The following is a 15,206-nucleotide window of genomic DNA, read 5'->3' as shown; positions in this document are numbered from 1 at the left end:
CAAACTACGGATGAAAGCTATGATTCATCTCTTCATGAGCTCGTCTTGTAGGAAAAGGAAACCTGTAACAGAGCCTTTGCAGTACGTAGCTTAAAAAAAAAAAACAGATAAACCATTTGTGTTGGCTACAGATGACATTCGCCGTGCTTACGAATGCATCCTTTCGTTTGAACTAGGAGTGTATAAATGCAGTCTGTCTAGAGCAAGAAGTCTTATTGATGTATACTTGCTATTTGGAATGTAAGGGGGAGGGGGCAAGGGGTTTCTTCATAGACCTTTCAATATCTCCCTCGAGTTTGCGAAAGATATAATATTAGATTTTGGTTCACAACTTTGTTCGAACTCAAGACTGAGTAAAAACTGGAGATAGAGAGATTCTTTGGAGATACAGAATCTAACTCCGTTACAAGCTGCAGATCGAATGCAGTCTAAAGGACAGTTGTACATCTAGACGTACTCCGCAAATCACCGGCGGAGGGTAACTTGTGACCATTACTAATCCTTTCCTGTTGCACTTGCAAATAGAGCGAGGGAAAAACGGCTGTCTATTTGCCTCCGCGCGAGCCCTAATTTCTCTTTTATCTTCGTGGTCCTTGCGTGGAATGTACTCGTTCTTCAGTCAGCTTCAAATACCGTTTCTCAAAATTCTCAATAGCGCTCCTCGAAAAGAACGTCGCTTACCCTCTAGGAATTACCATTTGAGTTCCCGAAGCATGTCCGTAATACTTGCGTACTGAAGTTACCGGTAAGGCTCTAGCAGCCCTCCCCTAAACTGATTCGATAGCTTCGTTTAATCCGACCTGGTAGAATCCCAAACACTTGAGCAGTACTCAAGAATGGGTCGCAGTTGTGCTCACTCCGCAGTATCCTTTACCGATGAGCCACACTTTCCTGACTATACTATAGAACGCAAGTCTCAGTATTTTCTAATGTAAGACTGGAAAAAATCTCTTTAGTGTCGCTAACCACGGACGGAAATGATAAACTTGATAAATATTAGTAAACATTATTACCAGTATAATTTTCGTCTCTTGTCAAGGCGATGTCACCTCTGTTGTGTAGTCTACATCTTTCATTCCAAGCTTTAGCGTGGCCCGTTGTTTTAATGGTGAAGTGCGTCCTGGAAACCGATGGATGGCGGGATAGTCCCGTTCGGACTACCCGTAACCTCTCCACGACTTGAGGAGTCGTCAGAAACGAGACGTGGCTCATATTAGACATTAAACTGGATAGCTGGGGTAGATTACACGCCCAAATCGTCGAAGAAGCGTCCAGTTAGAAAACTTGCTCCTGACCATTGGGCCACACGAAATTCCAAGCTTGAGTCTTTTTTCATTTGTTTTGATAGTATTGGTCAACTTGGCACTTCCGCAGTGACAGTCTCCACTTCGAATATAGTCAGTTTCCTGCAGCGTCATGCAGGAGCTAAGAACCTTTACCATACTCGATACCAATGGTGAACAGTGGACAAAAACCTCTTGAGATATTGGCCTGAAAATGGGTACTATACTGAAACTGCGAGGGAATGGCTCACTGCGTACCGTGTAAAGGCTCCCATTCTTACTCATGTAAGGCGAGCAGCGGTGATTTCGAGCCGCACAACGTCTACAGTGAGTCGAAGACGAAGGTTCACTGCAAAGCCAGTCGTATCAGCTTCTCTGCATCTGCACACACGGTGCACAACCTCCCGTGCTTAAGGGTCCGAAGTCGGTCAACAGTTGTCTCCGTATAGATTGCTGTTAAGTTGTAGCGATGTAATAGCAGCCGAAGGTAGAGGATGAAACCCCGTGGCGGAACACAGATAAACTGTTTCAGAATAGAAGCCCGGCGTACTGTTCCTAGACTATAGGAGGGGCATATCGAGCTACTAACATAGAAAAATAAACTGAGATACTAAACGATATGCAGTTCCCTTTCAAATATTAGGCTCTTTCGGTAAGTAACGTCTGATTTATTATCAGTGCCAATAATCTATAGAACCTTCTTTTTTCTCTATTTGTCCTTGACCACGCTAATTTCCAAACTAAAACACAAATTTCCATGGGGTTTTCGCAGGTAACATGAGTATAGCTTTGGGCACAGTATAGACTATTTCATAAAAAATCGGGTCATCGAAAAAAGATGTCCATACAAATTATGCATCTCCTCCGAAACCAACGGACCAATTTCAGCTAAACTTGGTACACATCAGTCATGGTCTGGGAAGAATTACAGTTAGGATAAGAACCATTTATCAAAGGGTTTGGGGTGGGGGTGAGAAAGCGTAGGCCATTACGCGTGATTGTCCAGATTTAATTAATCCAGTATTAGAGAAGGAGAGCACTTAGTGACTTGCAGAGAAACTTTACACATAATTCCACACCTTTACCAAACTTTTTATAACTGACACCCACCACAAAATGATGAAAAGTTTATCGATTTCTACGTGTTCGCTGTTAACTTTCGCAACAGTTACGACGTTTTAATATGTTCCTTCTTCACTACTAATTATATCCGCGTCACATTTTGCGGACAGTGTTCACATATACCACTGAAAGTACCTACAAGAGTATATCATTGTATGATACAGTTCATGATATGTGACGTCATAAACACTGAGATGCGAGAAAAACTGCGCATCATGCATGACGTTTAAATTTATTATTTCTAATCCACTGAATGGCTTTCGTTGAAATATGGTTTGGCGATACAGTAGCTTGAACCCTGAGGAAGAACATAGGCTACTTTACAAAGTGTGTGATACAAGCTACTTATGGATTTGAAGAACGTTCCGCGAATTAGGGAAAGATGTTTGCTCTTTAACTTTTGAACTTCATCATATTAGTGAAAATGCTTTTCTTGGTTGATAGGTGCTAGGAGGTAAGATTCAAAGTAAGGGATACAGTGGTTATACAATGTTCAGTGTGTATAATCCACACTTACACACGACCTCACGTGCGAAAGTGTCCGAAGTCGGTCAACTGTGTTTTAACGCGTCTTCTAAATCAACAGTTGTCTGTGTATAGATTGCTGTTAAGTTGCAGCGATGTAATAACAGCACCTGTCCGTGCCCTTCTCTATGCAGTTCTTGTCAGCGATGCTGCGTATCCGATGCATCGTGCATTGACAGTTTGGGAAGGGGAGAGGTGGGGGGGCAAACAGGCAAACACGTGAGGGCAGCTGAAGATATTGCACTTACAGTAGCTCATCTACTGACCGTCACTCATAACAAAACTACTCATGAGTGCAGCCGCGACAACAGTTAGTTTGAGCAATCTGTGATGGGTTATGTTTTACTATTTTTATTTAATTGTTTATATGTCCCTAAATTTTTCTACATAATTTCCATATTCGTATAAACATTTATCATAACGTTCTACAGCATATTGTATCCCTAAGTCATAGACGTTCGCCATCTATGAGGATATCAAAGTGTAACTGCTTCTTTCACCTCGTCATCTGCTGCGAAGTGCTTCCCACCGAGAAACTCATTCAGATAGCAGAACTAGTGAAAATCACTCGGTGACAAGTCTCGACATTTCGATAGGTTTGAATGGCAGAATGGGCTCTGGCATTGTCATGCAGCAACAAAACTCCAGACGCCAGAAAGCCACGTCGCTTATTCTGTATTGCAAGTCTCAGTTTAATGCTAGCGCAGCAAGCGGGCTGCGTTTGTTGTCTCTTGCTATGTGAACTCGACTAACAAGACTCCAAGTCTGTCCCAAAACATGGTTGCCTTAACTCTTCGTTTTGAGACTGTCCGCTTGACGTTGACTTTGTCAGTCAATGGAATGGCTCCACACGATATCACCATCAGACATTTAGACTTGGAAATTGTGTGAGAAACTCACATCTCGTCCCCTGTGACAGTATTCTAAAATTGATCGCCTTCTTTATAAGTTAAAAAAAAATGGAGCACAAGCCATTCTTTCCGTTTGGATTTCTCATTAAGCAGTCTCGGAACCCAACTTGGGCGCAATATGCGAAATTGCAACTTTTCAATGACAATTTTGGACAAAGATATTGTTCCGATATTCGGAAATTTCAATGCTAAAGTTGAAACTGTGAATCGCCGGCCATAAAGAGTCTTTCCGTTCACGGCTTTGACGAAATTATCTGATATTGCTGATCAGCCTGATCACAATTCGCCATGGAAGCTGTCCCGCCCGTCCCTACGTTCTCACTGACGACTTGGCTGTCACTCATCACAATGGAGCCATACACTCCACTTGTTCGTCTCTGACAATACTCTGCTGCAACGTTCCTTGCTGTCAAAAACTGAACCACTCGCCGTATTTCAGTCTGTATGCTGATCAATTGCTTTAAACATTCTGAAGTGACTTTGTAAACAGCACACTGCTACAGTGGCGTCGGTTTCACGAGTAAGGCATGCCGGCAGTTGATACGCACGTGCGTATCCATGTTCCCGCGACTTTCCATTAGCTACGGCGATTTGGACCTTTCTTCCCGAATAACCCTTGTATAAAGGCACCAAAAATGAAATTTTGATGCTAAGTTTTAACAGTAGAACGTGGCACTTGCCTCTGGATCCTCGACTTTACCTCGTTCTCATCAGCCGTAAGTATACTAGTTGCTCTAGGGCAATCTACAGCACACAGTCGTTAGCTTTCATTTCTGGTCATTCATTGGCAACTACCTTGGAACAATGTTACCCGCTCAATTGCCCCCTGGTAGTTTATTAAAGCACTCGTTCCCAAGCGTTAGCTGTTGGCTGTCTTCCTTTTGAGGTTCTATTAGAGCTCCATTATAAGAACGGCACTTCTGCTGGTATGTGCTGTGGCCTGGGAGTAAGAAAGAAACTGCCTTCATAAAATCGTGGGAAGTTTGCTAGTTTAAAATTCTGTAAATGACTGCAGTTTGCTTACTGTGCCATACCGACTCACAACATTTTCGAAGCAGCTGATATGCTAAATTTTATGTCGACGTAAAGAATGTTTAAAAAACTAATCAGAAATTTAAACGAATATTTCTTCATAAACTAGGAGCTACTAGCACTTTCTCACAGTAGGCTTTCGATCACAGATAAAATTATTATAAAATGCTGTCTTTGGTTCTTAACATCTATGATCCGTTAGTGATGAAGCATGTAACCCTCAAAAGGAAAAGTTTAGAATACTTGCTTCGTGTTGAGTTCTGAAGAAGGCAAACTATTTCGCTTCTAGGGCAATTTAGAGCGAACATAGTCTTTACTACTCTGGACTAGACGGTAGAAATCTTTCTCTGTAGGCGCAGCTCCCCCTTCCCCATCTTGCTAACAAACCCTCCTCCCCATATTAAGGGTTTTTAGTATATTTTTGTTCTTGTAGTTAGCGGTTCATTGTCCTGCGTCAGTGCCAGCGGCTGTGGAATACGAACTTAATTGACGCGTGTTGGAGGAGAACTGTAATTTGTATCCTGAAAACGAAGCAGAACATAGTGAGCAGTGTCGTCTATGGCTATCGCATGTTGTCAAAGGTCCGAGACTGAAGCCGTGACCCTGTAATCAGTAATGGACGGTCGAGGATATGCAGGGTCTCTGACACCAGTGCCGCAGTGATAAGACCGAACGAGACGGCGAGGTCGGTAGTGGTTACGCGAATTACAGCCCTCTGCTGCGCACACATTGTTTCAGATTTTATGCGCGAAAAACCTGTAGCGGGTCTTACGAAAGAGTAAACGATACAGATAAGCCATATCCACAGAATGGAGCTGTGTAAGAAGCAACTTACAGCTTTCATGAAAACTGGAAATATTTACATGTGATCGAAGCTACAAAATCCTCATCCTTTCCGAAAATTTTTAGCTCATTGGCTCAGTGGGAAACTGTCAAACTACAACTCAAAAGGTCTGGGATTCGAACTTCAGTTGCTACCAGAATATTTTGTCACTAACAGCTTCTTTTGTCGCCAGTAATGATACACACACGCACGCGTGTAGGAGGAGAATTAGGATCCCCATAACCTATAAGCTGCGTTGGTAAAGTACCGGAACTTCAAGCGCTGATAGAAAGCACCGAAGCTGAAATCGTTATAGGTACAGAAAGCTGGCTGAAGCCAGAGATAAATTCTGCCGAAATGTTTACAAAGGTACAGACGGTGTTTAGAAGGGATAGATTACATGCAACCGGTGGTGGAGTGTTCGTCGCTGTTAGTAGTAGTTTATCCTGTAGTGAAGTAGAAGTGGATAGTTCCTGTGAATTATTATGGGTGGAGGTTACACTCAACAATCGTGCTAGGTTAATAATTGGCTCCTTTTACCGACCTCCCGACTCAGCAGCATTAGTGGCAGAACAACTGAGAGAAAATTTAGAATACATTTCACATAAATTTTCTCAGCATGTTATAGTCTTAGGTGGAGATTTCAATTTACCAGATATAGACTGGGACACTCAGATGTTTAGGACGGGTGGTAGGGACAGAGAATCGAGTGACATTATACTGAGTGCACTATCCTAAAATTACTTCGAGCAATTAAACAGAGAACCGACTCGTGGAGATAACATCTTGGACCTACTGATAACAGACCCGAACTTTTCGACTCTGTAAGTGCAGAACAGGGAATCAGTGATCATAAGGCCGTTGCAGCATCCCTGAATATGGAAGTTAATAGGAATATAAAAAAGGGAGGAAGGTTTATCTGTTCAGCAAGAGTAATAGAAGGCAGATTTCAGACTACCTAACAGATCAAAGCGAAAATTTCTGTTCCGACACTGACAATGTTGAGTGTTTATGGAAAAAGTTCAAGGCAATCGTAAAATGCGTTTTAGACAGGTACGTGCCGAGTAAAACTGTGAGGGACGGGAGAAACCCACCGTGGTACAACAACAAAGTTAGGAAACTACTGCGAAAGCAAAGAGAGCTTCACTCCAAGTTTAAACGCAGCCAAAACCTCTCAGACAAACAGGAGCTAAACGATGTCAAAGTTAGCATAAGGAGGGTTATGCGTGAAGCGTTCAGTGAATTCGAAAGTAAAATTCTATGTACCGACTTGACAGAAAATCCTAGGAAGTTCTGGTCTTACGTTAAATCAGTAAGTGGCTCGAAACAGCATATCCAGACACTCCGGGATGATGATGGCATTGAAACAGAGGATGACACGCGTAAAACTAAAATACTAAACACCTTTTTCCAAAGCTGTTTAACGGAGGAAGACTGCACTGCAGTTCCTTCTCTAAATCCTCGCACAAACGAAAAAATGGCTGACATCGAAATAAGTGTCCAAGGAATAGAAAAACAACTGGAATCACTCAACAGAGGAAAGTCCACTGGACCTGACGGGATACCAATTCGATTCTACACAGAGTACGCGAAAGAACTTGCCCCCCTTCTAACAGCCGTGTACCGCAAGTCTCTAGAGGAACGGAAGGTTCCAAATGATTGGAAAAGAGCACAGGTAGTCCCAGTCTTCAAGAAGGGTCGTCGAGCAGATGCGCAGAACTGTAGACCTATATCTCTGACGTCGATCTGTTGTAGAATTTTAGAACATGTTTTTTGCTCGAGTATCATGTCGTTTTTGGAAACCCAGAATCTACTATGTAGGAATCAACATGGATTCCGGAAACAGCGATCGTGTGAGACCCAACTCGCTTTATTTGTTCATGAGACCCAGAAAATATTAGATACAGGCTCCCAGGTAGATGCTATTATTCTTGTCTTCCGGAAGGCGTTCGATACAGTTCCGCACTGTCGCCTGATAAACAAAGTAAGAGCCTACGGAATATCAGACCAGCTGTGTGGCTAGATTGAAGAGTTTTTAGCAAACAGAACACAGCATGTTATCAATGGAGAGACGTCTACAGACGTTAAAGAAACCTCTGGCGTGCCACAGGGGAGTGTTATGGGACCATTGCTTTTCACAATATATACACTCCTGGAAATGGAAAAAAGAACACATTGACACCGGTGTGTCAGACCCACCATACTTGTTCCGGACACTGCGAGAGGGCTGTACAAGCAATGATCACACGCACGGCACAGCGGACACACCAGGAACCGCGGTGTTGGCCGTCGAATGGCGCTAGCTGCGCAGCATTTGTGCACCGCCGCCGTCAGTGTCAGCCAGTTTGCCGTGGCATACGGAGCTCCATCGCAGTCCTTAACACTGGTAGCATGCCGCGACAGCGTGGACGTGAACCGTATGTGCAGTTGACGGACTTTGAGCGAGGGCGTATAGTGGGCATGCGGGAGGCCGGGTGGACGTACCGCCGAATTGCTCAACACGTGGGGCGTGAGGTCTCCACAGTACATCGATGTTGTCGCCAGTGGTCGGCGGAAGGTGCACGTGCCCGTCGACCTGGGACCGGACCGCAGCGACGCACGGATGCACGCCAAGACCGTAGGATCCTACGCAGTGCCGTAGGGGACCGCACCGCCACTTCCCAGCAAATTAGGGACACTGTTGCTCCTGGGGTATCGGCGAGGACCATTCGCAACCGTCTCCATGAAGCTGGGCTACGGTCCCGCACACCGTTAGGCCGTCTTCCGCTCACGCCCCAACATCGTGCAGCCCGCCTCCAGCGGTGTCGCGACAGGCGTGAATGGAGGGACGAATGGAGACGTGTCGTCTTCAGCGATGAGAGTCGCTTCTGCCTTGGTGCCAATGATGGTCGTATGCGTGTTTGGCGCCGTGCGGGTGAGCGCCACAATCAGGACTGCATACGACCGAGGCACACAGGCCCAACACCCGGCATCATGGTGTGGGGAGCGATCTCCTACACTGGCCGTACACCACTGGTGATCGTCGAGGGACACTGAATAGTGCACGGTACATCCAAACCGTCATCGAACCCATCGTTCTACCATTCCTAGACCGGCAAGGGAACTTGCTGTTCCAACAGGACAATGCACGTCCGCATGTATCCCGTGCCACCCAACGTGCTCTAGAAGGTGTAAGTCAACTACCCTGGCCAGCAAGATCTCCGGATCTGTCCCCCATTGAGCATGTTTGGGACTGGATGAAGCGTCGTCTCACGCGGTCTGCACGTCCAGCACGAACGCTGGTCCAACTGAGGCGCCAGGTGGAAATGGCATGGCAAGCCGTTCCACAGGACTACATCCAGCATCTCTACGATCGTCTCCATGGGAGAATAGCAGCCTGCATTGCTGCGAAAGGTGGATATACACTGTACTAGTGCCGACATTGTGCATGCTCTGTTGCCTGTGTCTATGTGCCTGTGGTTCTGTCAGTGTGATCATGTGATGTATCTGACCCCAGGAATGTGTCAATAAAGTTTCCCCTTCCTGGGACAATGAATTCACGGTGTTCTTATTTCAATTTCCAGGAGTGTATAAATGACCTAGTAGATAGTGTCGGAAGTTCCATGCGGCTTTTCGCGGATGATGCTGTAGTATACAGAGAAGTTGCAGCATTAGAAAATTGTAGCGAAATGCAGGAAGATCTGCAGCGGATAGGCACTTGCTGCAGGGAGTGGCAACTGACCCTTAACATAGACAAATGTAATGTATTGCGAATACATAGAAAGAAGGATCCTTTATTGTATGATTATATGACAGCGGAACAAACACTGGTAGCAGTTACTTCTGTAAAATATCTGGGAGTATGCGTGCGGAACGATTTGAAGTGGAATGATCATATAAAATTAATTGTTGGTAAGGCGGGTACCAGGTTGAAATTCATTGGGAGTCCTTAGAAAATGTAGTCCATCAACAAAGGAGGTGGCTTACAAAACACTCGTTCGACCTATACTTGAGTATTGCTCGTCATTGTGGGATCCCTACCAGACCGGGTTGACGGAGGAGATAGAGAAGATCCAAAGAAGAGCGGCGCGTTTCGTCACAGGGTTATTTGGTAACCGTGATAGCGTTACGGAGATGTTTAACAAACTCAAGTGACAGACTCTGAAAGAGAGGCGCTCTGCATCGCGGTGTAGCTTGCTCGTCAGGTTTCGAGAGGGTGCGTTTCTGGATGAGGTATCGAATATATTGCTTCCCCCTACTTATACCTCCCGAGGAGATCACGAATGTAAAATTAGAGAGATTAGAGCGCGCACGGAGGCTTTCAGACAGTCGTTCTTCCCGCGAACCATACGCGACTGGAACAGGAAAGGGAGGTAATGACAGTGGCCCGTGAAGTGCCCTCCGCCACACACCGTTGGGTGGCTTGCGGAGTATAAATGTAGATGTAGATGTACTTACTGTTGGCTGGGCCAATCATTTTCACAGCAGGACAAAAACAGTGGCATCGGACCATACCTTGTAAAGAGGTACGTTTAAACAGACATCCCGCTGAGCATAGCTATACTTTATGGGAAATAAAACAAATGAAACAGCTTATGAAAATAGTTTTTATACAATAACTCTTTATTTCTCTTGTACGATGCGTTTCGGGAAATGATTCCCATTTTCAAGTGAATTTTCCGTGTATTATGCCCTTTATTTCTGATGTTTTCGATATGTGACGTGCTGCATTATTTTATTGCCTCAACTATAACATACAAACAGGTACAACTTTGTAATTAATGATCGAGCGTCTGTAGAGTTAATGATGAAATTTGTGAAATAAACTTTTTCTCGCAATTTTCTTATAGCCCACTTAAGCGGAAATTCACTTGTTAAACATCACTCACCCAATAACTTATAATGAACAATAAACGTTGAAAACAGCAAATGTTCGAAAACAGTCACAAATATATTTTAACATAGCCAACAGAGATTAGGCTATATACATCGACCAGAGTATGACAAACTATTCTTTCGTGTAGAGGCTATTTTTATGTAATAGTAATCATAACTTGCTTATGTATCTTAGCAGACGTATGTGCCACAGTGTCGTTAGCGTAACAATATTATCGAAACACCTGAAAAAATTCACTAAGTCACTTTCCAGTTCTTCGTTTAATATGTCTTCGTATCATTAGTGATGTAAATATATCTCCAATAGCGGCTGCTTCAGACCGGTGACTCTCTCCTGCCTCACTGCAATTCCTTACCTTTTCCTCCTCTGTTTTTACCTGCTTGTCTCAGGAGATGTCGCAAAGACCAAATTGCCAGTCCTTTCTCCTCCTGGTAACCTTTAGGCTTCGAACGTTACGGGAAAAAGACTGGCGACATTGGTATTTAGTCCCTTTCAGCCTCAAGAAAAATTCACTTATTCACTCCCGATTTTACTATCTTTTCCATTGTGGCTGTCCGGCAATAGATGCGTGAGTATGCACTCATGCACGCACGCACGCGCGCCCGATTGTTCGCCAGTTGACAAATGAATCGTTAGATTCCGCAGCACGATAGACACGACGTACGTACCTAAGCACACCCACAGTTGCAAACTAAGGTTCGAGTTGTCGAGTAGGGTTAGTGTTATGTCCTGCATACTGCATTTAAGTTTTGAATACATATAGATAAAACGTTTGGAATCAAATATAAGCCCTAGAATAGGGAAATCGGTCAGTACAATCGCATGTCTTTGTCTGTAACGAAGGTCGAAAGATGTTTTCAGCTATTGCGACACATTTAGAACATCTTAGTCGAAAATCCTAGCGCCGATCACTGTTCCGCAATAGAGACGACGTAGCATTCCTGCTGATGGCCTCGTCATGTGTCACCAGTCTTTGCAAATTTAGTGGCCCTGCGATAAGCTGCGGCATAACGGTGACCCCGCGCTGATATCAACAGTCTCTTCCATTGCCACCAGAAGATACGAAAATAACTTCCATGCAGAGACTTAAGATATTGGTTTCTGATCGTCATGTAGACAGCATTTGTAGGCAGTGGCTCTTTATCTATTCTGCATATGGAATCAAGTTTTCTGCTTTATAGGTGGAGAGCTTTATCTTCGTTCATGCTTTTAATCAGAACATAATTTATTTACATATGACGCTTTTTTTAATATTTTCCATCACTGCGTGTGTTCACTGAGAGATCAGTAACTGTGTGTTCAAGTAAATTAAAAAGTTTTACTGGTTCAGTCACTGTTGTATATTTACTTTTTCGATTAACTAAAAACTTTGCGGGACACGCCCATGATCAAGAATCTAAACAGTAAATTATGCTCAGATGGTCGCTCCTCGTATAGCTAAGTGGAACTAAGGCTCGCTCTGTGTGCTGACGACGAAATTGTTCGGAGAGAGAAACTGAGTGGGAACCGCGTCACTGTACTAGTGACTTTTTCACCATCTAGAGGGCTGTAAATAGCAGTGTCTAGGTTCTCATGTTTCTTAACTTCCGGAAAGCCTCCAATACAGTTCCGTACACTTGCCTAGTGGTTAAGAATGAATTTTCACTCTTCAGGGGCATTTGCGATGACTTGAAACTTTCTGGTAGATTAAATCGATTACGGAAAATACCGGGGTGCTTCCTTTTGGAAAGAATACGGCCGATTTCCTTCTCCATCCTTTCTCAATCCAAATTTGTGATTCGTCCCTAATTACGTCGTCGGCTTGACGTTAAACCCTCATTTTCAGTCGTTCCTTACTATCCTTCTATAAACTGTTTTAAGTGAGTGTTGATTATGTTTCAGAAAACTTTAGTTGTGTGGATATAACAGCGATTAATTTACTTATAATCAATTATTCAAAATGACAGTCACAATCGCATTATTTATTTTGCCACCTGTGTTACCAACCGTGCACAGGCAGGGTGACGACTTCAGCGAGCGACCAAATGGTGTAAATTGCCCTGAAGATGACACCATGGCGGGCTGAAACCGGTTGGCGGCAAAGTAAATAATGCGATTGTGACTGTCATTTTGAATAATTGAGTGTTAACTATGTTTGGGGCTCTGTTGACTCGTTTTAGGACGCAGCAACTTCACCTCTTCGTCACGGAAATAGTCGACACTGTACCATTCTTTGTTCTGAGGACATCTGTGTACACCCTCTGGCACTCGGGTCTCACGTGGTTACAGAACAAATCGCTGTGGACGTCCACGAGATGGCGATGTGACCAGTGTTTATCAACTCAGCTTGGCGCGCTAGGTGTTTATGCGCTTATGTCTTCTCACGTTTCATTTGCTAACGAGTGATTAACGCGCATCATCTAAATTCCGTTGTATAACTCCACTACGTCAGAGGCGTCAGCAGGGCAGTGGCTATATGAAGCTTACCTGGCCGCAGGGGACAATCTGTTTCGGTTGTCCCTGGAGCGAGGCGGATACCGAATACATTAGGTGCACCGTACCGTCCAGTGGAAACACCTTCAGAGACAAGTCAGCTCCGTTTGCAAGATTCAGATTTGTCCGCTTTTCCCTCATCGACGCTACAAAAATGCATGAGGTAGGTGGCTTGAGTTAAAACTGATCTGTGGCATACATTTTGTTTCTGCTTGGAAGAACAGCACTTCCTGACGTTGGAAATTCTTTGCTAGCGAACAAAATTGTTTTTATGTAAAGCAGAAATACAATTGTTTCAGATAAAAATAAAAAGAAAATTGGTGCAGCGTGTAGGATATAGTTGTTCAGAGCGATTAAAGAAACCGATGAAATGAAATTTGAGATTATGCGAAGGCTGTACCTGAAGTCTAAATTGTTCCTTGTACTCCCTATATATGCTGTACTTACAGGGTGTTTCAAAAATGACCGGTATATTTGAAACGGCAATAAAAACTAAACGAGCAGCGATAGAAATACACCATTTGTTGCAATATGCTTGGGACAACAGTACATTTTCAGGCAGACAAACTTTCGAAATTACAGTAGTTACAATTTTCAACAACAGATGGCGCTGCGGTCTCGGAAACTCTATAGTACGATATTTTCCACATATCCACCATGCGTAGCAATAATATGGCGTAGTCTCTGAATGAAATTACCCGAAACCTTTGACAACGTGTCTGGCGGAATGGCTTCACATGCAGATGAGATGTACTGCTTCAGCTGTTCAATTGTTTCTGGATTCTGGCGGTACACCTGGTCTTTCAAGTGTCCCCACAGAAAGAAGTCACAGGGGTTCATGTCTGGCGAATAGGGAGGCCAATCCACGCCGCCTCCTGTATGTTTCGGATAGCCCAAAGCAATCACACGATCATCGAAATATTCATTCAGGAAATTAAAGACGTCGGCCGTGCGATGTGGCCGGGCACCATCTTGCATAAACCACGAGGTGTTCGCAGTGTCGTCTAAGGCAGTTTGTACCGCCACAAATTCACGAAGAATGTCCAGATAGCGTGATGCAGTAATCGTTTCGGATCTGAAAAATGGGCCAATGATTCCTTTGGAAGAAATGGCGGCCCAGACCAGTACTTTTTGAGGATGCAGGGACGATGGGACTGCAGTATGGGGCTTTTCGGTTCCCCATATGCGCCAGTTCTGTTTATTGACGAAGCCGTCCAGGTAAAAATAAGCTTCGTCAGTAAACCAAATGCTGCCCACATGCATATCGCCGTCATCAATCCTGTGCACTATATCGTTAGCGAATGTCTCCCGTGCAGCAATGGTAGCGGCGCTGAGGGGTTGCCGCATTTGAATTTTGTATGGATAGAGGTGTAAACTCTGGCGCATGAGACGATACGTGGACGTTGGCGTCATTTGGACCGCAGCTGCAACACGGCGAACGGAAACCCGAGGCCGCTGTTGGATCACCTGCTGCACTAGCTGCGCGTTGCCCTCTGTGGTTGCCGTACGCGGTCGTCCTACCTTTCCAGCACGTTCATCCGTCACGTTCCCAGTCCGTTGAAATTTTTCAAACAGATCCTTTAACGTATCGCTTTTCGGTCCTTTGGTTACATTAAACTTCCGTTGAAAACTTCGTTTTGTTGCAACAACACTGTGTTCTAGGCGGTGGAATTCCAACACCAGAAAAATCCTCTGTTCTAAGGAATAAACCATGTTGTCTACAGCACACTTGCACGTTGTGAACAGCACACGCTTACAGCAGAAAGACGACGTACAGAATGGCGCACCCACGGACTTCGTTGTCTTCTATATCTTTCACATCACTTGCAGCGCCATCTGTTGTTGAAAATTGTAACTACTGTAATTTCGAAAGTTTGTCCTCCTGAAAATGTACTGTTGTCCCAAGCATATTGCAACAAACGGTGTATTTCTGTCGCTGCTCGTTTAGTTTTTATTGCCGTTTCAAATATACCGGTCATTTTTGAAACACCCTGTATAAAGTAATGTAATTGATGGGATACTGTTGCTTTCTACTGCGCAGTTTTACTTGTCTTCAGTCCGAAGACTCTGTCGATGCAGCTCTCCACGCTGCTCTATCTTGTACGAGCACTTAATCTCCGCATAACTACTGCACCCTACATCCTTTTGAATCTGCTTACTGT

The 15,206-nt window shown here is 44.3% G+C and overlaps 1 protein-coding gene across 2 annotated transcripts in view; it reads left to right on the top strand.

The window, feature by feature from the left end:
• LOC126187976 (hexokinase type 2) overlaps positions 1–15,206 on the top strand; it is a 424,860-nt gene that overhangs the window by 81,278 nt on the left and 328,376 nt on the right. The window contains exon 1 of one of the 2 annotated variants that reach the window (XM_049929373.1): positions 13,184–13,207. The exons of the other annotated variant lie outside the window; for it this stretch is intronic. Within the exon in view, the coding sequence (XP_049785330.1) occupies positions 13,199–13,207 (9 nt within the window). The 5' untranslated portion in view covers positions 13,184–13,198. Of the gene's footprint in view, positions 1–13,183; positions 13,208–15,206 lie in introns of those variants that run through there. 2 annotated transcript variants of the gene reach the window in all.

This window comes from Schistocerca cancellata, chromosome 5, assembly GCF_023864275.1.
Source record: "Schistocerca cancellata isolate TAMUIC-IGC-003103 chromosome 5, iqSchCanc2.1, whole genome shotgun sequence".
In the NCBI taxonomy this organism is placed as follows: domain Eukaryota; kingdom Metazoa; phylum Arthropoda; class Insecta; order Orthoptera; family Acrididae; genus Schistocerca; species Schistocerca cancellata.
Note: the sequence above shows the minus strand (reverse complement) of the source record. Positions and strands in the feature narration are given on the sequence as shown.